Source organism: Heliconius melpomene, chromosome 5 (assembly GCF_056956725.1).
Source record: "Heliconius melpomene rosina isolate 202511_hmr_F chromosome 5, ASM5695672v1, whole genome shotgun sequence".
Taxonomy (NCBI): domain Eukaryota; kingdom Metazoa; phylum Arthropoda; class Insecta; order Lepidoptera; family Nymphalidae; genus Heliconius; species Heliconius melpomene.
This window is the reverse complement of record NC_140393.1, coordinates 1,380,210-1,402,899: the sequence shown is the minus strand read 5'-3', so window position 1 is coordinate 1,402,899 and position 22,690 is coordinate 1,380,210. Positions and strand designations below refer to the sequence as shown.

General features: G+C 30.4%; 1 protein-coding gene across 1 annotated transcript in view; it reads right to left on the bottom strand.

Moving 5' to 3' along the window:
• The window catches only part of LOC146538814 (sialin), a 43,037-nt gene extending 20,720 nt beyond the window's left edge, over window positions 1-22,317 (bottom strand). Inside the window, exons 1-5 of the mRNA XM_085185593.1 lie at window positions 22,099-22,317; window positions 18,202-18,255; window positions 7,866-8,032; window positions 6,996-7,129; window positions 3,705-3,907 (exon numbers count right to left, since the gene is read on the bottom strand). Coding sequence (XP_085041719.1) covers window positions 3,705-3,907; window positions 6,996-7,129; window positions 7,866-8,032; window positions 18,202-18,241 — 544 coding nt within the window. The 5' untranslated portion in view covers window positions 18,242-18,255; window positions 22,099-22,317. The remainder of the gene's footprint in view (window positions 1-3,704; window positions 3,908-6,995; window positions 7,130-7,865; window positions 8,033-18,201; window positions 18,256-22,098) is intronic.
• Between the last annotated feature and the right edge of the window lie 373 nt (window positions 22,318-22,690).

Here is a 22,690-nt window from a genome sequence, read left to right as displayed (position 1 = left end):
AAATACGCAAGAAATATTAAGGTACAATATACGATCCATAATTGACGATAAAAAACGTTTCCGAAAAATTATAAACAACACCAAAGGAAACATTAAAAAATCTTAATGTTCGTAAAAGTGAAAAAAATATATATAAAAATTAAGAAATTATCGATAACAAAAAAATTTATCGTCCAAAATTAAGATTGTTTGTTTCTTAATTTATAGTTTTATACATTAATACTTTCCCATGACGTTAAAATGTTGATAAACCCTTATTATATTATTTGTGGTAAATTCCAAATTAACGCATACAACTAGATCAAAGGTTAAATATATTATGTATTCAATAATTGACCAGAATTCGGTGCAAAGTGGGGAACGGAAGTGTCTTAATGGGAACAGAGTATCATTGCACTAGGTTCCCAGGTTCCCATTTGCTTACCTGCTATGTGATACAACGTTAAGTTGAAAAATAAAAATTAATAGTTAATACACATTAGTTTTAACATCTGCTGTAATATGAATAATTCATTTTAGTTTTGCAACATATGTAATGCAAAATTATGTCGTTTTGAAGGATGTTTTAAGGAAAGGACGAAAAAGATGTTAAACGCGAGGTGAGAATGTTTTTAAATATTTTGAATACGAGTACACGCGCATATATTATCAGGTGAGTCATATAAAAACAGATATTTCTTTATCCGTGAACTTACAAAGGCTTTTTGAGGCCAGTCGTGGCGCAGGCGCACAAGGGTGTAACTATAAGCGAAACAGGTCGGGGGTCCGATTCCCACTCGAGGAATTAATATTTTAGTATTTAATATTTTCATGTCTTCGCTCTGGTATCGAAGCAAAATTGACTTCTGTCAATCAACACGCAATGCCTTAAGAATTCGACAGAAAATGGAGCACGGAAGCGTCTTAATGAGATCGAAGTGTCTTAACACTAGGTTCCGAGGTTCCCTCTGCCTACCCATGCATCCACTTAAAACAAACTTATTAAGTTATAATATATGAACATTAAAATAATACTTATAAGTTACAGCACAAACGCGACGTTGTTACGATGTGAACTAGAACATTACTACGAACTATTGCACCGTTACATATTAAATAACAATACCTAGTTAATTGTAAATCAGTAGACAAGTATCAAAAGTCAACAGTTTACATTATTATGTGATAATACATATATTTAAATTATTTTACTTTTAAAAATTGGTGTTTTAGGAGATTTGAAAATAAAATCGTGTATATTTTATATATTAAATGTAATATACATAGATGCATTAAGGTTTTATGAAAGATAACTCGCTCTTTTAAAAGTAAGCTAATTAATAGTTTGTTCAACCCTAATCGTCTTTTTAAAAGATAAAACTATTGTATTAAAAAGTACCATGTTATCTCGTGTACTATGCTTTTGATTGCTTTCGTTTTTTTTAGGTATAATAGGCACAAATTATGTATTTTAATTTTTTTTGTGGATTATTCCATTCGATTATTTTGGACTGACAAAATTTACGTGACATTTCGAAAAACGGGACATTTTTACGTCCTGGTGCCATGTTTGGGGACACTGGCACGCACTAGCGAGAAACGGGACGGTCCCGTTCGAAACTGGTAACATTATGCACATTGCGAGTTAACGTCAAACATTGTGTAACCTGCCGGGAGAACATCTATTTAACTGATATAGACATTACCTTATTGAAGTTTGAACCCATTAGCATCACATGCAGTTAAACAGTTGACTGTGTAATTTTCCAATTGATAGTAAATAGCTTAAGCGTTTGAGTATCCTTTCTGTTTATACCTACATACCTATCTTCTGATAATCCTGATATAGACATAAGGAAAGATATTCGTGTATTTTAAGGAAATTTTAATATATATTTTTTATGCACTGCGAAATGATTTCAGTCATTGAATTGATTCACAGAATTAAGTCTTTCTAATCAGGTAAAGTGTACGATTATACAACACTATTTACCAATACAATGTTTAATTTACCATTATCAATCTTCTTTTTTTATATAAATATAAAAACGAGTTCCTTGTTATTATAAAATCGATACATTTGACCCGTGACGCAAATAATTTAAGTAAACATATTACAAAACAATTATGTATAAAACAACCGTCGAAGAATCGTCATTAATGATAACATATCAGTATCAAGTCTGTTTATTTATCTTACACAGTTAAATTTAATGACGCATAAATTTGATTTGTGTAGGAATCTTTGATGAATAGAGGAATTGTTTAAGTAAGTTTCCAAGACTGTCTATTTAGGTCGGGGATATTTGAAATGTAACGATCATGGGCGTTGGAACTACGGGGGAGGAAGAGGGGAGGGGATATTCGTGCCCACCCCTGAGTAGATATCCCGCATGTAGAAGTGTAGGCAGAGGGAGCCTAGTGTTAAGACACTTTGCGCCCCAATTTCCGCCGTATTTTGGACGTTTTGAGTGGCATTGCGTGTTGAGTGGCAGAATTCAACGCCGTGCCTTGCCTCGACACCAGTAGTAAATAGGTAATTTTCCAGAATGTATTTTCTTATTCTTACTCAGTCGCTAAGTCAGATATTATGAATAATCAAATACATTACTGTTGAATTACATTGTCAATATTTATTAAATATCTACAGATATATGCTTATGTTGAAATATAATGCACACTCTGTATGGACACGAGACATTAACCCAAATATTTATAAACGAGATGAGATTGAAATATCGATGACTCTTACAATGATGTTATTTCGCAAACGAAACAGGTGCAGCCTTGTGAGTAAATAAATACACGTGTCTCTCCGCGCCTAAACAGAAATAAAATAGAAGTGTCATTTGTTTTTCTTTAAGCTAAAAGTAGTTAAAGGAATAGATTAAAAAAATGAATAATAATTAGATTTTTTTTAAATTTAAAATGTCTATATTTTACTAGGTATAACTTAAGAAAAATGTAAACAGTAATAGTCACGTGGACTTATGTAAATTTTATGAGAAAATCTAAATAAAATTGTTGGATTATTACCTACATAAATATGAGAAATATAAAAACGTAAATGACATCTCTGATTTTACTACAAAAATAATTCTTTAAATATTGAACATAAAATAAGAAAAATTAAAATCGTACAAATAATAAAAAAAACAGAATGCAATTTCTTTATTACACAGAAACGTGTCTACGACTAATAATAATAAATAATAACATTTGAAACCGTCGACTAAAGTGCGCTCGCTATCTGTGGCGCGTAGCAACAGTTGCGCAAGGTTAATTCGCGCGGTCAACCGACACCGACCAATCAGAGGGCAGCATTCGCATGACGTCAGCGACCACGCCTGCGCGCGCCTCCACCGCCATATTGCCACAGCTGTCATCGTATCACGAAACGCACGTTACCGGTTACGATAACAATTGAAATGTTTGTTCGTTTGAATTTAAAAGATAATTAATGAACGACTTACGCGGAATTGTAAATCCTCGGTCAAGGATAGATTACTGCGTCTCATATTATCTAATTGTTTTTGTACGTCATATGAGGATATTGTTTTTAATTAACCATAAACAGATTGATTAGTGTAATTAATCTTCGATATGTAATGAACGTGATGAATGTATTTTATATTTGTTTATTACAAATTACAGATATTAAAAGAAGAAACGGATAAAACAATACCTATATTCAAATTGCTACTAAAAAAACAATATTGACTCACCCATCATGTTAGACATAAACTTCGATCTGTCCATGGGCGGGACCCATTTTGAGGCCAGAGGCAGGATAGCTGGCCATGTGGCTCCAAGGAAGAAGCCAAGGAATACTCTAAGAACGACAATCCACCAATAACCAGCAGCCGCGGCAGCTGGAGACAGCAGTGTGCAGATACTAGCCAGAAGTGTGCTGTATCCGAAAACTCGCCTAGATAAAAAAAAGAAATTTAATTAAGTTAGTTAACTTCCCAAATCTTTCTAATCTAGAGGAGCTCAGAAATAACGCATTGGACTAAACCAACGTCAATCAGTTCATATTGGTCACATCTCATTAGTTCAAAGTAAATTACAATTTTTATTGCTCTAGAAAATTTCTTATTCCCATCGAAGTAACAGTAATATTAAATTAAACTCGTATTAAGATCGCACTCCGCCAAACTTTTTACATGATAATTGATGTGTGTCAACTTATCAGCACCTTCGAAGTATATTTTTTACCGAACTACTGAAATTTTACAAAAACTAAATAATTTAAAGTAATATAAAATTTTAAATGCAATTGTTTAATTTTGAGGCCATCGTAGCGCAGCGGCACTAGCATATGACTGTAACGCGAGGGTTGTGGGTTCGATTTCAACTGGAGGGAATGAATCATTATTTATCAATATTTTAATTTCTACACTCTGACACTACCTAAGGCAAAAACCCGGCGTTTAGTTCCGCCACTCAACACGCTATGGCAGTGTGTTAATACATACTAGGTTTCCTCTGCCTACCATGTTATACGTGGGGTACAGCGTGAAGCAGATTTTTTTCTTTTATTTAATTCTATATTAAAAATACTGCGTTATACTGAAAACTGAGAAGCCATTAGCTAAATTCCTTTATTATCAGAAACAACGTTTCGTACGCCCGCATGTATGTAGAACATTCCGCGTGAATCATGCGCAAGTTAATGTAACGTTATCCAAGCGCGACTAACCGGCAACCGCTAACCTACAAACTGAGATTTTATAATCGCTAAATACCTAATTCTAAATATTTTTTTTATGAAAAGACAAGAAAGTGATTGAAGTAGTATTATTATTTTATTGTTTCTTTAGCTTCACGAGGCATTGCATGTGGAGCAGCGGAATTAAACGCCGGATATTATTGTTAAAAAAAAATAATAATTGTATTTAACTACAACTTGCACAGACTATGAAAATTCAATTTTTAATGAACTTCTAATAATTGCTTCTGGAAAGTAACCAGTTATAATACCAGCTATAATATTATCAATTTCAGTTTCTTATCAATTTTATTATTGAAACATAAGGCTAGGCGTTTCCAATAATGTTATCATTTCAATGGTAGAAACTATTAAAACAACACTTTCAAAGAAAACATAAACAATTATTATATGTACATTTAATTAAGAACAAAATATGAAATTCCCCTAAATAATGAAATTAAAAAGTAAAGTATTTAATCAAAAACATATTAAATCCACTAATCAGTAAGGCTATAAAAGTTAGTCGTCCTACATGCTTTATTCACTGTGCATTAGTCACAAACCAGTCTCGAATGTCGATACAGCTGACGCCATGCAACTGCACGGGCGTTTAATTATTTACCGACTACTGGCTTAGACATCCTGTGTGAATGTAGGCGCTTGTTTAAAAAAAAATAATAAATCAGCTTCACGCTATATCCCGCACACAGCAGGGTAGGCATAAGGAACCTAGTGTTAAAACATTCCGTTCTCCACTTTCCGCCAAATTTTTTGAAGCGTTGTGTGTTGAGTGACGGAAGCCCGGTGTTGTATATACATATATGTATGTATTTTCTTTCCACATTGATAATGTAAAACCATCGTGTATCTAAAAATATCAGGCTACGCTATTATAGCGTCGTATTTTTACTATCAATAATTTTTGTCTTTACTTGAATAAGTAATGGAATGTTAACATACGCACGAACAATACGAACATATCTGACTTTTTGCGGTCTAGGTGGAATGAACTTACTGATGTCACTCTTCACTACTTAAAAAAACTACAATAAAATAATATTTAACTAGAATAAGGAAATACCAATTTGAAACATAAATAGTCGACCAAGTAACACCATTCCGATATTATCTAACGCCATGACGAATCATTAAATAACCACATTTATTACAATCATTATCTGTACAATCAAGTCATTTAAATTATAATTAAAAGAAATCATATAATAACAACCGCATATTTGGCGCAATTAGTATAAATTATAAGTGGTCTCGTATGGCCATGGACCAGCGGGCATCAATCCTCGTTGACCTGACTGACTCTTCTATTAATGTTTCTAGAAAGTTGGACGCAAAATTGCATGATGGTTTGTTTCTTAGTTCTTACAATTGAAGTCAGCATGTATTTAAAACTTCTAAGGTATGCTTATTCAGAATTGATAATATAGTAGGTAACTAATTATATACATATATTTGAATAGATACTGTTTATTTCTTTGAAATGCAAATTATGACATTCTGTAATGAATAAGAAGAATCTTGATGCGCAGTAACCCGTCTGACACGACGGTTACATTCTGGTCCCTGAAAGGAAGAAAAAGAACTATTTTCTTTTCCCTGCGTTCCACCTAGTCCAAATAAAGAGTCTAACACTAATATACATAACCAGACGGGCTTCGTCACTACCTGGGGACGAAAATAAAGAAAGAAATACTGTTAATTGGTCTCTACTATGTAATATAGATAACTAAGGTAAGATAATATTTTATTATTCACAGAGGAAATTGATCTTCATTAGCTAAACATAACACTCTTATAAAATCCCAAGAAGATATTAGGAACTGGTCTGAAACCCAAAACATCAGGTAGTCGTAAAAGATCCGTTGGGATTCAATCGCTTCATACCCTACGGTCAACGTACAGTAAATTATTCGACTTATTTCTAAGAAAATTATTAATCACGCAGGATGCGCCCGCCATTCTCTCAAATACAATACTATTGAAGGAAAATGACCTCTTTTACCCAAGTTATAAGTGCTTAGTCGTATGTTTTTTTTTTAAATAATATATTAAGGTTTATAGCGATTATACATCATTATTCCTTAAAAATAAAAAAAAAATCCTAAAAAATACAGACTCGATAATATTTCGAATTATAATTTTAATCAACATACAGAAAGAAAATATATCTTTCCCTAAACACCAGCACAATGAAAGATCCTAAATACTTTTTTTTAGTATCATATCTCTTAATTATACATAGAAAATAGATTATACATAGAAAATTAAATAATAACAAACTTACCGAGCTCCAATGATTTCAGCTAATCTACCACCCGGGAGTTCTGTCAGTATATATCCCCAGAAGAAGCTGCCCAATAGGTGATTCTTTTGCTTTGTATCCCAGTGGTAGCGGGTTTGTTCTATGTGTCCCGGATGCTAGACAAAAAAGAAATATAAGTTTTTTGTTATATTTGTTTAAGTCCTGAAAGAACATATAACATATTATATTCAATATACAGAGAGACAAGATATCTATGATATTGAAAGAGGATAAAACGCAGCGATAGTTAAATCATACACATGGCCTCAAACACTTTTATAATAACATTTTTTAAATTTATAAATTCAATTTGAATGAATACTTTTATGATGAATTTTACAAAACAATTAAACACCTCTATCTTTTTTCTGTTAATTTAAGTTGACCTAATTAAAAACAAAGAATAACTTTACTGTACAAATAAGTGGTAAACAACACCAAAACCACAAAGTCGTCTCATATGACATTAATAAAATAACAGTTATAAAATATTTTTTCATAAATACTTATTTATATAAATATTATTCAAATTTTAAATGGCATATTTAGAAATAGCAATTAGGAATAATATAAATGCAGTAGGTATGTATATTCAAAATAGTATATTTATTATTCAAATTAGCGTAAACTGGGGAACGAAATTGACTTACTGGGAACGAAGTGTCTTAACACTAGCCCAGGTTTCCTGTGCCTACTGTGAAGCTATGAAAAAATTCTAAATCCAGCTTAAACAAAGCTAGACATTGTTCTCTTTCATCAAACAAGAAATAGCGAAGAACAGATTATAACTAGGTATACAATAAATTTTTATAGTCTATTTTGTTGAGAATAATTAAGAAAAAAATATGGTACCTGTGTAACATTAAGAGAGTCAGTAACGTTGGTGATGAGTGTGTGGTTGTCCTTCTCATCAAAGATCATCTCCACTATGGCTATAGTGAGGTTCACACGGAGCGCGTAGTTCAGCATGAAGCCGAGGAGCACCATGATGTTCAGGACTTGGACGCATGTTAGACATCCTGTAAAGAGATTTTCAGTTAAGACAGTGTATGGTAAAATGTAAGAAGGGATTTTTATATACTAAGCACTAAGCAAGACGAGCTAATCAAGGCGCGTCTCGATTATGGGCGAAAAGCGGAGAAGAGAGAGACGTGTCTTGACGATAGGTTCTCCATGTATACAAGCGATATATTGTGAAGTTAAAATAATGTTTATCTTAGATTTTGAAAGATGTTGCAAAATTTCCAAAAAATAAAGAAATAGATTAATAAATTTATCTTCAATATTTCATAAGTTACGTCAAACGCGTAAGAATAGCTAACAACATTTTATACAAGAAACGATCCCATACATTTCCAACATATGATTACTAAACAAAATTACTGGAACTTTAGTAACGAAAGGATGTTTAATATAGCCAAAGTAGATAAGAGAAATATTAGATTTCACGCACTCAGCATTAAAAGTATAACTGCATTTTAAGATTTCTGTCTGACAATAAGAAGAATATAATGTTTCTACCTTCGTAGAACCCTTTCATTGCATCAACAGGAAGTATCATAATTATAATTCTTGATTGATACTAAGCTGTTTTCTAAATTATGTTCGTGTCACACTGTTTATCACGGTCGGTTGTAAATAGTAATCAATCACTCGGTACCGTGGGAACCTCGTACTTCCCACCAATTAGATCAGGAAGAGAGTTGTAAAATGATTTGGGTTATTAATTGATTTTGGTATTGAAATAACGTTTGACGCCAGTGTGGTAGTTCTGAATTCGATTTCCGTAAAGTTATATTTTTTAATATTTTCATATTTAGTCTAAGTTTCTTAAGTGTTAGTGTCTTAAGCGAAGAAATGAAAATATTAAATTATTTCGGGTGGAAGTCGAACCCACAAACTACGTTTACAGTCGCAAGCTTGTGCCACTGCGCCAAGACTGATCACAGATATAATAATTTCATTAAAATGTAATTTCCCATTCCATTGTGAAATAATGACTAATCTTCAATAATTAAAATGATTAAACGAGTTCGTGGCCTACGCACGAGGGCATATGTTAATTAACATCTGCATGCGGATAAATATTATATTATGTAGGTACCCAAAACAAATATTTTATCCATTGGGATATTTACTGGTAATTATTAAGTTAAAAATAACCAGTTCAATGAGACGGCATTCACATACAAATTACTAATGTTTATTAAATATCACCAATATTTACCAACTCGCCATATCTCGATATAGTCGATATAGTGTAGTCACGCATGAAATTATCATAAAATATATGAATAAATAGCTGCGCTATTTAAGAACCGGTTGAAATATTTTTTTAAAATATTGGACAAGGACGTATTTGTTTTGATAATTATAACGGTATTGCACGTTTTAACTTTTAAAAATACTATACCTCTTCTGTAAGAATAATAATATTTAAGGGGACCTATTTATTTTAGGGGTAGTTAATAAATTGTGTTAATAATTATTATTATATTAACAACACTAAAAATAATTTCATTTCTTCGTCCTAGATAACAAATCAAAACGCAGCGTTGAGATCCGCGACTCAACCCACAATGATTGTAAGTATAAGAAGGAATCGAGCATAATTAAATATAAACTATAAAGCATTAATACTTATTATCGCATAATAAACACAAAAGTGAAACTAAATGTTTAAAATCAACAATATTTTTACAAATTCTCAACCACCAGCTATTTCGATAACGTATATTTGACGGTCACCATAAATCAGTCACCTCAAGGTCAAAAGCTTACGTGCCTTGATCCTCTTTTAGCGCAAAAAAATTGGCGCTCCAAGAAAAACACATCGTAATCTTCAGTTATATCTTGAAATCGTGCATAGAATACGTGTTTATGTTCATTTTATCGTAAAATAAAATTAAATGATGAATACACTGGAAAAACCTAATTTTAAATTACATGCGCACGCGCATACCTTTTATTGTTTCTGATAATGACAATTCTACGTATGTTATGTGCTAAATATCCTAATTTCCATAACAACAAAATGGTAAATTAAAGATATAATATGTATTTAGAAAATTAATGAATTTAGCAACAAAGTTAAAATTTTAAGCCAAAATCGTTCTTGCCTTAAAATTGAATTGAAATTGAATTAATCAATTATTATTCTTTATTGATTACTTTTGGTAATATTTATGGTAACAAATATCTTTTGTCTTAAATATAAAAAAAAACTTGTGACCCTAACATATTTGAAATTCTTTTAAAATGAAAAATCTCTCTAAAAAATGTATCCTTTACACTTTTTTACTTAAAAACGAATATTATTCTTATTTATCGTAGAGCAATGGTTGAAACCTTAACTAAACGCTTTATCATACCACAGGGTGCAGGACAATGTGAGGAAGTTAGATAACCATCACATACGCGGATACGCCTCGACCGATCGTTTGAACAGATTGAAGTATTTTAATTAAAAGGCTTCAGTGTCTACCGTCATATTTCAGAGACATTGCGCGGAGCCTAACGCCGCGGTTGTGTTTGTTATCAAAGCGAAATGAAAATAAATCATTCCCACGAGTGGAAATCGAACCCCCAACCGTCGCGTTTACAGTCTAATATTATAATAAAAAAAACAAAAGTGTATTGAAAGCACTCGCAAAGTTTCACATACAAAAAGTAACAATAAAAATGAAAGTGAAATACGTTATTTATAACGCGCATCCGAATAGCGGTATGTATGGTACTTGGTACCGTATAATCGTACGCATACTTCGTGCTAAAGAAAACAAACTTGCTTCTTAATTGGCATCCATTACTTTTTTCTTATCTACCCGCATCTGTCACTATCTGAATAGACAGAGAGATCTAATGGCGCGAGTTTTGAATGGTTTAACGCATGGATTGAAATGTAATAAAACATAATGAAATGTAATATTGGCGTTAAGTTCAACCACTCAACACTCAATGCCTTCAAAGTGGGGAACTCGGCTCATAGTGGGGAACGGAATGGGTGTGTCTGAACACTAGGTTTTCAAATTCCCTCTGCTTTTTCTGCTATGTATAAAATAAAACGTATAACTATAATTGCAATGAAGGTGCTCACGCGTGACGCTAATAAATTATAATTGCGTGAACTTATTATAAATAGTATTTTAATAAAAGATTAAGAGAAAAAAGTTTCTCGCTTATTCCTCTAGACAAAACTGCTATCTGAGCTGGTGGCAGTCTCAAGCAGGTACTACTGATATTTATTGATAATACTTTTACTGACAAAACTGTTATTTTAGATAATTGATGGATTCTAGAGAGCTATTTAAAAAAAAGGCAATATCACCATTTTAATTGATTTCGTTATATATGTTAGTTGTTAATGTTCCAAGCCAGGTTATGTCTTGGTAAGTGTTTACTGAAGACTGTGTTTGTATGAAAACGATTGTACACGTTCATAAGTAATTGTAAAGTGCCACGTGCGTAACACTCGTGCCAGATGCGAGATGCTTGACTAAGGTTGAAACGTAAAATATATATTTCTTGATACTTTTATAAAATTTTTTAAATAATTTTAGATCTGTGAATTCTAAAGCAATTAATTGAAATAAAAACATTATATATTTTTTTACACATATTTTACTTATAATTACTATAACTAAAAGTCCATAAAAATATAAAACAATTGTTTTAGTAGCAGCGGCAAAATAAAAACAATTCATTTTCCCCGATTGGGAATCGAACCCACTACAACTCTTTTTACAGTCAAACACTTGTAAAAATTTTAATATTTATATTAAACATCAATTTTGATTTTTGATATTTATATTAAAAATCATTACTAAATTATTATATAGTTTTATTATAAGGTAACCCTAGACGATACAGGTTCAAAGCACACAATACCTACTGCATTCTTGCTAATATTACATAACTGTGAACAAGAAATCTTCGTACAATGTTGCTTCCATATTTGTTACTTTTGAGAAAATTACTTCGTCCTCTCTTTCAATTATTATTTTAAAATAAATCTAGCAATTTTCTAAATCAAATTTTCATCCAGATTTTTTAATTAAATCTTAATTAGAACAACAAACTTAGATTATCTAAATAAGCATTTTTAGAGCTCAATCCATTTCTCATTATAGTAAATGCAATATATAAAAAATAATTGTTCAACTCCATCAGGTAATTTCGCCATATTAGGTCGTAGGTTTGTTTTTGATAGTGTGATATCTAGGTAGAAAAACTAAATGGTCTAGGACTAGGTAGAAAATGTATGTAAATGTAAGGTAGAAAGCGATATAAAAGAATATATAAATAGACGATGAAATCACTAGTAATTACTATTAGCATTCATATTCACAACATAGGTAATGTTGCTTTGCAGGAAAATATACATAGCTATAGATATATAGATTATTTTTATATTGTACTCTTATCTTTCTTTTTTAAAATAATTTTATTATATACAGTATAAATAATAGTATGGTTACCTTACGGTACGGTAGCAGAAAGTATTGTGATATTGACGATATTCTCTTAAAATCTCACTTAAAATACTACGAAATAAGTCTAAAATTAAATATTCATTAAGAAATCGTAATGAGGACACTACGTCGCGTTGGCAAAGATACAAAATGGAAGCACGTGTTAAATATTGTAAAATAACAGAAATTCTTCAATAATCATTTTGAAAACAATACTCGTATAATATACCAAAGTAACAATATAACGAAAACTGTCAGTCAGTCAGTCAGTCACGGAAGAATTTGAAATAGATAATATTGTTAATCTTACAGAGACATTCATGGACATCATGATATGCCACACCCACATAAGAATATAACAATAATTAAAACCGGAAGTACAAACGCATAAAGTTACTATAACCTTACTTATAAATAATGGACGTCTCCAGCCTTGTTGCTTATACTAGGAATATGTTACTATTATTTAAAGTAATTATTGTTTTTCATGTTATAATATTGATTTACATTGAGACCAGAGGTGGCGAAGGAATAGGTGCAGAGGTTTCGACTGTAATGCAATGTGGATTCGATTCCAAATCGGTGGAATGAAATATTTAATATTTTCTCTGATAACGGGGCAAAACACATCCTTAATTTCCTTCACGTCCAGAATTGAATTTTGTATTACTTCTTTTATAGCCCTAATTTTCAAATGCACCCTAACGACCATATTAGAAAATAGGTCCCCTGATTGTAAATAAGCTTTAAATAAGATAAGAAACTTGTTTGCATTGATCGAACGGCAAGATCGTGTGATATCACACATGTTCCGGATACTTATTAGTATTAAGTACCACCTGATGTCATACTTACAAGTACTTACTGTAATGTAAAAATAAGCGAAATAGCTCATTATATAAAACGTTATGTAGTGTTAATTATGGTACACGCTACTTTATTCTACTTTTATATTTTCCAACTTTTATTGATTTTCCCGCTTCACACAGTTTGTGCGGGATTATAGTAATAAAATATTAAATATGTAATTTCCTCGAGTGGGAATCGAATCCACAACCTGTTGTGTTTACAGTCACAAGCTTGTGCCTCACTTTATACCGAGCGTTTTTTAGAAAAAATATAGTACACATTGATTTATTCTATTTTTATTTACTTAATTGTATTTAATTTATATATTTTTTATTATTTTTAGCTATAAATTATTTATATATATATAAATGAATACGTAACTTTTTATATAAATTGAAGAAATAGAATTACTTTCTATTTAAAATTATCGTGGCGTTGTTATAACGTAACTGACGCATATAAATAAAGTTCAATAAAAAAATAATACATATCTAATAATAAAATGATTGATTCTATTAACTCGCTTAAATTGAACACAAGACAACACATTTTGCAAACAAACAATTGGGGCCAATCCTAGCCCAGGAGCACAAAGTAGTAAAGTAAACGTGACAGGTTATAGGTTCGATTCCCACTCGAGAAAATCAAATATTTAATATTCACATTTCTTCGCTCTGGTGTCGAAGCAAAGGGCAGCGTTGAGTTCCGTCACTTAAGAGTGTGACACTGTGAGTGAGTGTCTTAACACTAGCTTTCGTCTGCCTACCCTGCTGGGCAGGATACCACGAGAAGCTGATTTAATTTATTTTCAAATGTTACTTGAATTGAATACAAGACAAAAAAATTTACAAATAATTAAATAAATAGAATAAAATTGTTAATGTACGTAAAGTATTCTACCTACAATATTTTTTTTTCACGAATAATAATTAACACAAAGAGATATCATTTATAAAAACATTTCATATGTTGCCCTACTAATCTAATAACTTATGTTTAAGTCAAACGGCCATTTTATTAGTGGGTCAATTTTGACATTGATAAGTAACAACATGTCTCTTTCGCACAATTTTTTTTTTGTGTATACATCATATAGATAAAAAATATATGTAGCGCATACTATAATAAAAGGTCTTTAATAACTGTGTAGGAAATTAAATGTCTAATTTCAATTTATTTGAGGCCAGTCGTAGCTAGGAAATGTGTTATTTAATTTTTCATTTCCTTGCTCTGGTACCGAGGCAAAGAGCGGGGTTAAGTTCCGCTACTCAACACGCAAGGCTTCCGAAAATTCGGCGGAAAGTGTACACTTATGATTAAATACGAGTGAACACTTATGATTAAATATTGTGAAGTGAAGCTAAAAAAAATTTGAACTCAATCGTGATGTTTAATTTTTTTTTGTAGTTAAGTCGCCTAATTCTCAAGACATCTCATTTTGAGTGGCAGATCTCAATACCGTGTTTCGTCTTATTACCAGAGCGGAAATGAAAATTAATATTTGTAACAAGCGTAATTTCGAAGTAGGTGGATGAGAACGTTGGTTTAGCGGCGCTTGGATGGTTTCAAAGAGGCACAGGTTCAAATCCGTAACGTTCAAATTTTGATACATTTTTTTTTTTTTTTTTTTTTATTTTAAAAACTTCATCCACGGGCGCATAGTTGCCCGTGCCTTTTTTTATTTTATGGAAGTTCTTTTAATGTGGCGTACTTAATTTTGGAACAATTTAAACTGTACTTATATCTAGAGCTTCCACTAAAGAATAATATTATAGCGTTATGTAATTTACAAAATTTAACTATTTAGTTTTCATGTCTTTTGCTAGCTTTTACTGGTACTGCGTACTTAACGGTCTCAGTCTAACTTAATGCTGTTGACATGCTTAACAGACGGACGGACGTGTTTAACATTATATGTAGAAGTTTAAGTAAACTTCCTAACTGCACTTTGATTTGTTGGAATATATTTGTGGTGTAATGAAGGTTGTGGATTCTATACACAGAAGGAATGATTATAATTATATGAGTTTTTATGAGTATAAAAAACAGCGTAACGGCGTTGAGTTTCACCACTCAACACGGTATGCTTCCGAAATTCATTGAGAAATGGGGAACGGAAGTGTCTTAATAGGAACAGACTGTCTTGACATTTAGTTACCAGCTTTCCTCTGCCTACCTGCCCGTGAAGCTAAAAAAGCGTAGCGTTAGACTAAATGTAAAGTCGTGCTAATTTATGCTATATCACTAATTCAAGTAGTGTTTTCTTTACTAATTCTGCAAGGCCAACAGCTTACCAAAAATTGTGAAATTAAAAAAAGATCTTTTCGTTCAAGTAGAAGAGATATTCATTAGAAATGTTCCTAATGAAACGGCCTATAATGGAACCTTAATTATATTCTACTTACCAATACCAAAAAAAATTAACCTATACCAAAATTAAATAAATATAAATATCTGAACTAAAACAAAATCACACCAAATCATTGCTATTAGTTTCTAAGAAAATTGAGAAAATCTTTCTAGTTTCACAACTGCAGTTCAAAGGTAAGTCAATTTGGTTACACAATAGTAAAACACAAGCAGTAAAGTTTACAGCCAGAAATAGATATTCAACCAGTTTATGTAAAGATACGATTTCTAACGCTTTCTCCGGCTTCGAGCTGGAAAGGACGTGAAATATGCCACCGTGGGCGACGTCGACGTCGAGCTAGGGTGTTTGAGACAATTTCAGCGTGGGTGTATTGTATTTCTCTAGTTGTATAGGGATATAAGCGTTATCGATAAGTTGTAGGTTCTATGCCCACTCAACGAGATGAAATATTTAATATTTTCATGGTCACTCCAGAATTCGGCGAGAAGTGGGGAACGAAAGTGTCTCAAAGGGAACGGAGTGTGTTAACACTTTCCCAGGTTCCCCCTCATAGCAGGGTAGACCTACGCTATGTGCAGGATACAGTTTGATGCCTAAAAAATACAATAAAACTTCCACAAATATTTTATTTCAATTATATTTGAATGCCGATGAAATATGAGAGTAATTTATGTAATCACACCCCCATAAAGATTTGTTAACAGGAATTGAAAGTAAATATAAATATTTATTTTATCTCTTTATAGAGAATAAATAATATTTTATTTGTTATATAAAAAAAATGCTACAAAATAAGCTTAATGTCATAGTTGCGCTATACAAAAAATAAATTACTACAAACGTAAGTCAATCCAAATCAATACAAAAACAAGAAACTATTAGAAATTATTTTACATATGCAAATATATTTATTCAGCCATGAATTCGTATGTACGTTGTTTTTTGTTCGCTCTAATCTCCTATAATGTATGTCAATTATTGGCTTATCGATGTCACCTGTGAACGGCTCACCTCACTTACAGATTACTGTTACAAATATACTATAATATTCGTGCTCCATTTGTATTTGTCTAACCCACTTGTTTTTACTATTGATGGACATATATTTTTATTAGTAAATCTTTTTTTACAATATTAATTTTCGAGAATTTTATTAAAAATTATTGTATAGTTTCCCTGATGAAAACTAAAATATTAGTAAATTATCTAATACAAATCTCTTATCTAACTATCAGCATATTATAAGGATATGTTCAGAGTAAGCTGTATTGAAACTCTTTAAGAAATATTTTTTGTGGAATGCTTCAAGACAAATTGAAATGAAAATGTTTATAACATAATTTAAGCAATAACATCATCGTCTCATATAAAATACAAAATATAAAATGCATATAAAAAACCACTTAACATAAAGTATAATAATGAAGACATTTTTTCTGGAATTGTTATAAATGAAAATATTCCATTCCATTTAAAAATCATTATTTGTCAAGAATAGTGCTAACAACACCTTTTATACGAGCATAAAAATCTCGAAATGTCATAGATCGTAGATAGTTGAATAGCCTTGGCATCATTTGAGAAACATTTTTGCTCATTCTCGATATTATGTTCTATTTTGTTTACTAACAGTAGTTAGTTGGCACGTGTTTGTATTAAATTATAAGATTTTTTTGTCAGCCTCACGCTGTATCCCGCATGTGAAAGGTAGTCAGAGAGGAAGCATAGTGTTAAAACACTACACTCTCCACTTACCGCCGAATTCTGGAGGCATTGAGTAGCAGAAGTGATAAGTGAGAGAAGTGCCCCTTCTTGAGGTGGCAAGAATTAAAATGAAGCGTTTAAGTGGAAAGCAGATGAATATATTAATTTATTACAATCCTGCAAGGCAAGTGGAGTGATTTATCACTAGATTTATCTATATAAACTCACATCGAAAGATTTTTTTTTAATTGCAAACGATGCTGTTGATTGCAATTGAGAATCGAACCCAGAACAATCGCGTTCAATAAACGAGCACTTAACTAATAAATATTTCTTTCTCCCACACTCACCACAGCCATTTCAAAGCGGAAGCGCGATTACGCGTAAAGATAGAGGTTTATTTTCAAAATGGATGTCTGCCAAGAGCGTCACGGCGGGCGCGATCGCACTTGTGCAAATATAACCGGCTGTATAACATAACTGGGTGGGCTTGCCGATTGTTATTATAAAATACAATTGTTTTCACTCTATTTGTACTATGAATCACTATTTTATAGCTTTGGATAAAAATTAAGTGGCTGGTAGTGACAAAAGATAATTTCGGTTAATAATATGTTTTATTGAATGATTTTTTTTCGTTAAATTATATTTTTTTTTTTTGGGAAAAATAAGAATGAGCTTGATTAACAAGAAATGTTTGATATGAAAAATAACATGAGTTTTGTTTTATTTTATATACTTTACTTAAAAAATATATATATCTGCTCAAAAACTAAAACATCTTGTTTCTTACCAGTAAAGTTTCTTGGAAAAGACTTCTCAGTTTTGGCCATGTTTCAAAAAAGGTCTGCAAAAAAAAAATAGAGATCATCATCATAGAATTATGTATTATAGCTTCGCACATTATTGTGAAAATAGTAATAGATTCTGTGAAACTGAAATAATTAAAAAAAAATCAACATATTTAACGTTTTCTTCATTACCTCAGTAAGAAACTTCACCATTTATTTTTTTTAACAAAATCGTGAATTTAAAAACCATGCTACTTTATAGATATGAATAAAATAGGGTAAAAAAAATATTTTTAATAAAATTATATTTTTAATAAAATTAATGAAAATAAATAGATAAAGCGACAGTATAGTTATCATACTATATCAACTAATATCTTAAATAAATATCAAAAGGTAAACGACAAATATTATATCAGCAACATATCGTCAATAAAAAAATATTCACAGTGTTCATTTCATGCACTTCTCTATTAGAATATTTACAATTTACTTCGGCTACATTTTTCTTTTTATTATTTAAACTTTATTTGTTATTTTAATATTTTTTCATTATACGAAATATTTCAAATATTATTACTTTTTATACGTTGTCTAAAAAAGTTTTTTCTTTCCTATGTTTGGAATAACTCTTGAAAATGTTAAAAATAATAAAAATATTCTAGTTGATATAATAATATTTTAATCCAGTATATATTATAAAAGTAATTTTAAGCGAAGGATTAATCAATTGCAATATAATTTTTACAATTATTTGGCTCACCGCATTTCGGGCACCGTTATGCTCGAGAGACGAGGCGCCAGTAACGGACCATCTCTGCTTGTATGTACAAATATGTATCATAATTATATCGAATATTAATCGTTATTTTTTTTTGTGCTTTATATCAAGTAAATGTTTGTGTTTTGATTTTTTTAATTATCTGTACAACATTTAAATACATAAAATATGTACGTGTATATTTAGTTTTATTTTATTAGCCTGTTCCCTATTTTTTTATTACTTGTTTTTTTTAAAGATGCAACAATATAATGATCTTTTTTTACTGAAATATTTAGTTAACTTTATATTTCCAATTCTTGGTTCTGGTTTCGAAGCAAGAACCGTTGAGTTCCGTCACTCAACAGGCATTGCCACCAGAATTCGGCGAAACCTGGGGAACGGAGTGTCTTAACACTAGGCTTTCCACCTTGCTGTGTCCGGGATACAGCGTAAAGTAGTTTTAATTTTAATTTAAAAAAAAATTACGTGTTGGAATTTTTTCTCTGTAAATTCCGTATATTTTATTATTTTAGATTAACATGTTCAATTCATTTAAATGCCACATATACTTGCAAAACATCACTAACAAGAAAGGTGAAAGCGAAAACGATCCGCGAGAGCGACATTCGCTATTCTATTTTAGGCTCAGGCATCAAGGTTGGATGGTTCGCCTAAACATCTACAATCATTTTCATAATGGCTACCGTTTAGTTTAAAATTATTATAAATATTAAAAATAATATTATTATAATTTTACACAGTTTTCTTAAATAATTTAATATTAATATGTAATTTATATATTTGATCACAGCGTGTAATTTAATTGGAATTATCAGGTCTTAAAAATATATATTTTTGCGCATATATTGTCCATAACGACGCATTTAAATTGAGTATTGTTAATTAAATATAATATATTCAATAAGTAAATAATGTATCAGGTGGGATTTGAAGTCTGAGTCATTGTGTAATACAAGACAAGTTACGGTTAATTACTATTATTTAATTTTAACAACGTAGATAAATTAAATTAAAAGGACTGTTTTTATTACTGTTGTTATAAGAAATATATTTTAAAAAAATGCTCAAAAAATTAAATTAAATAAATTGCCGGAAAGATGTTCGTGCGTGAATTTATTTTGTAAATAAATAAATGTCCATACAACGTCGTATATCGTATGCTTCAAAACAGACACCCGCTACTAAACCCATTTTCATGTAATAAACTGATATTTAAAAGCTGCACTTATAAACGTAAATTATCTGTTAAATAACATAAAAATATTCGGTGGTTTTAACTTTTAACACAATTTTAATGAAAATTCAGCAAGATTAATATGTAAACCACGTTGTATCACCAGAACAATGCGTCCGCTATGTGCTAATAGTATGCAAAATATATTACGGACATTTGTTAAGTTTTATATGTCTATTTCTGTGCATATTTAGAAGTTGTTATTGCATCGTCTAGCATTATAACGGAGAGAGAGAGAGAGAGAGTTTAAAATAATAACTTTTAAATGAAATCAAAATACTCTATAAAGAATAATTGTTTTATTTTTAAAGGTATTTAACACTTATTAATTTATCGTACAATAGTTTATAGGAATGTCTTTGAAATTAATTACAATAAAGGCAAAAATGCAAGTTGTTGACATAAATAAAATATAATAAAGAAATATCAAAGTTTACAAAATGTTGCTTTTAATATAAATGGTTTTATTAGGATCAAATAAATAAATATGAATGAATATTATATTAAGATAGAGAGATAGATGAGCTCTATTCCTTTTACTATTTACTCAAGTGTGGTGCAGCCCAAATGAAAGGTTATGTTTTTAGTGCGTAATGTGTGTATAGTAGAAACTCGATTATCCGGCCCTCAATTATGCAGATTCGTGATTATCCGGATTATCAACAGCGATAATAATTTTACACAACCTACTACAATGAAACCTAAGAAAATTGATATGTACGTAAATATTACACATAATTATGTATTTACGTACATTAATTGTATGTTGGAAAATGATAATAATTTCTTAATAAGCGTTGATTTATGTTAATATGTCCTTGTTGCTTTTAAGACATAATAATTTCGTGCTACATATGCACAAAACCAGCTTTTTAATATATTCGATTATCCGGATGACTAATGAAAACAATTAGTCCGGTTAATCGAGTTTCTATTGTATGTCCGTTCCTTTGTTGATTTTGATAAATTACACGTTACGTGAATGGATTTGTCTGGATGGCGAGAGTGTTATTGTTACATTAATTTAGTTTATGCAGTCGGCTTTTTTGTATTGTACATAATTGACTTGTTAAATTTCTTTATTTTATATTTCTTGATTCTTGTTCAAATTGAAGTTGAATTTGAAAAATAAATGATTCGTTTAACAATTAACACAATATGCACCTTATTGTTAAGTAAAGCAACGAATATTTTAAAAGCATTGTCGTTAGTCGTCGTTTCTTTACGTCAGTAATTTTGATTGACGATTGTTAAACATAATATGTTAATTTCAGTCTAAATGTAAAATAATAGGTGATTTTAACAGTGCACTTGATGACATGTCGTTTTTGAAATAAGATATCTACTATTAAATATAAGTAAAATTTAGGAACCAAAATTACCTACTACTAAACCGCAAAATATAATGAAGTAGTTTATAGTTTTTAATCTTTTCCTATTTACAAATTATATTCATATTTTCAATTATAATTTTGTCAGTTGAATGTAATACTTCGTATACATTATAAATCTTATTCAAGTACTGAAATGCCGAATTAAATATTTATTTATTTATTCAATAGGTTGCTAATATCGGATATTTCGATAATTTAGATATAAACAAATGCCCCATTGTTTGCAATACTAAAAGTAAAATATACTTTTGCAAAAATACAGTACTTTTTTTTTCATATTAAAAATATTACACACAGCAAGTTTACCCGCAAACTTACAACATTTCTCAAAAAAAATATATGTAAAAGGAAATTATTAGTGATAATTTATAAAAATATAATAATGTTTAAAGTATTTAATTTTAACTATAGGAATTGTTACAAATTCTCATAAACTAAATGCAAACTAAAATAAAAATCAGAGAATAACTTTTAGTTTACTACTCACCGTCGACTTAGATTATAACACTAAACTTAAAAAAATACACTAATAGGTAGGCCACTCAAAGCTTATAGAATACTTAAGAAATATAAAATAGCACTTTTAATTTATAAATACAATATTAAATGACTATGCTACGTGAACTCAAGTTGAGAGTAATATACACCCAACACCGGCAAGCTCTGAAACCCGACTAATGCGACATCAAGTGGCGAGCGCTCAAAATACATTTCATTACAATGGATTACGTTCCGTTTGTAATAAAGGTTTCATTCTTACGAGGGTTGAATATATTTTATTTTTATTGTTACATATTGATATTAATATTTAAATTATATTACTTTTCTGAATAAATATATAATATACGAAAAGATAACTTAACCAAATCTCTGTGAATTTATTTCCATATTAAAAATAAAATGTTTTACAGCACAGGATTTTTTTAAATGACATGAATGTCAAGTTGGTAATATCGTATACTTTTATTTAATTGTTAGTGATAGATTAGCAAATAAATTTTACAAAATTATTAACTTAAAAATATTAAAATAAATTAGTTCACTGCAATTTGTCTATTGGCGCCGTCTTGGCGGCAACG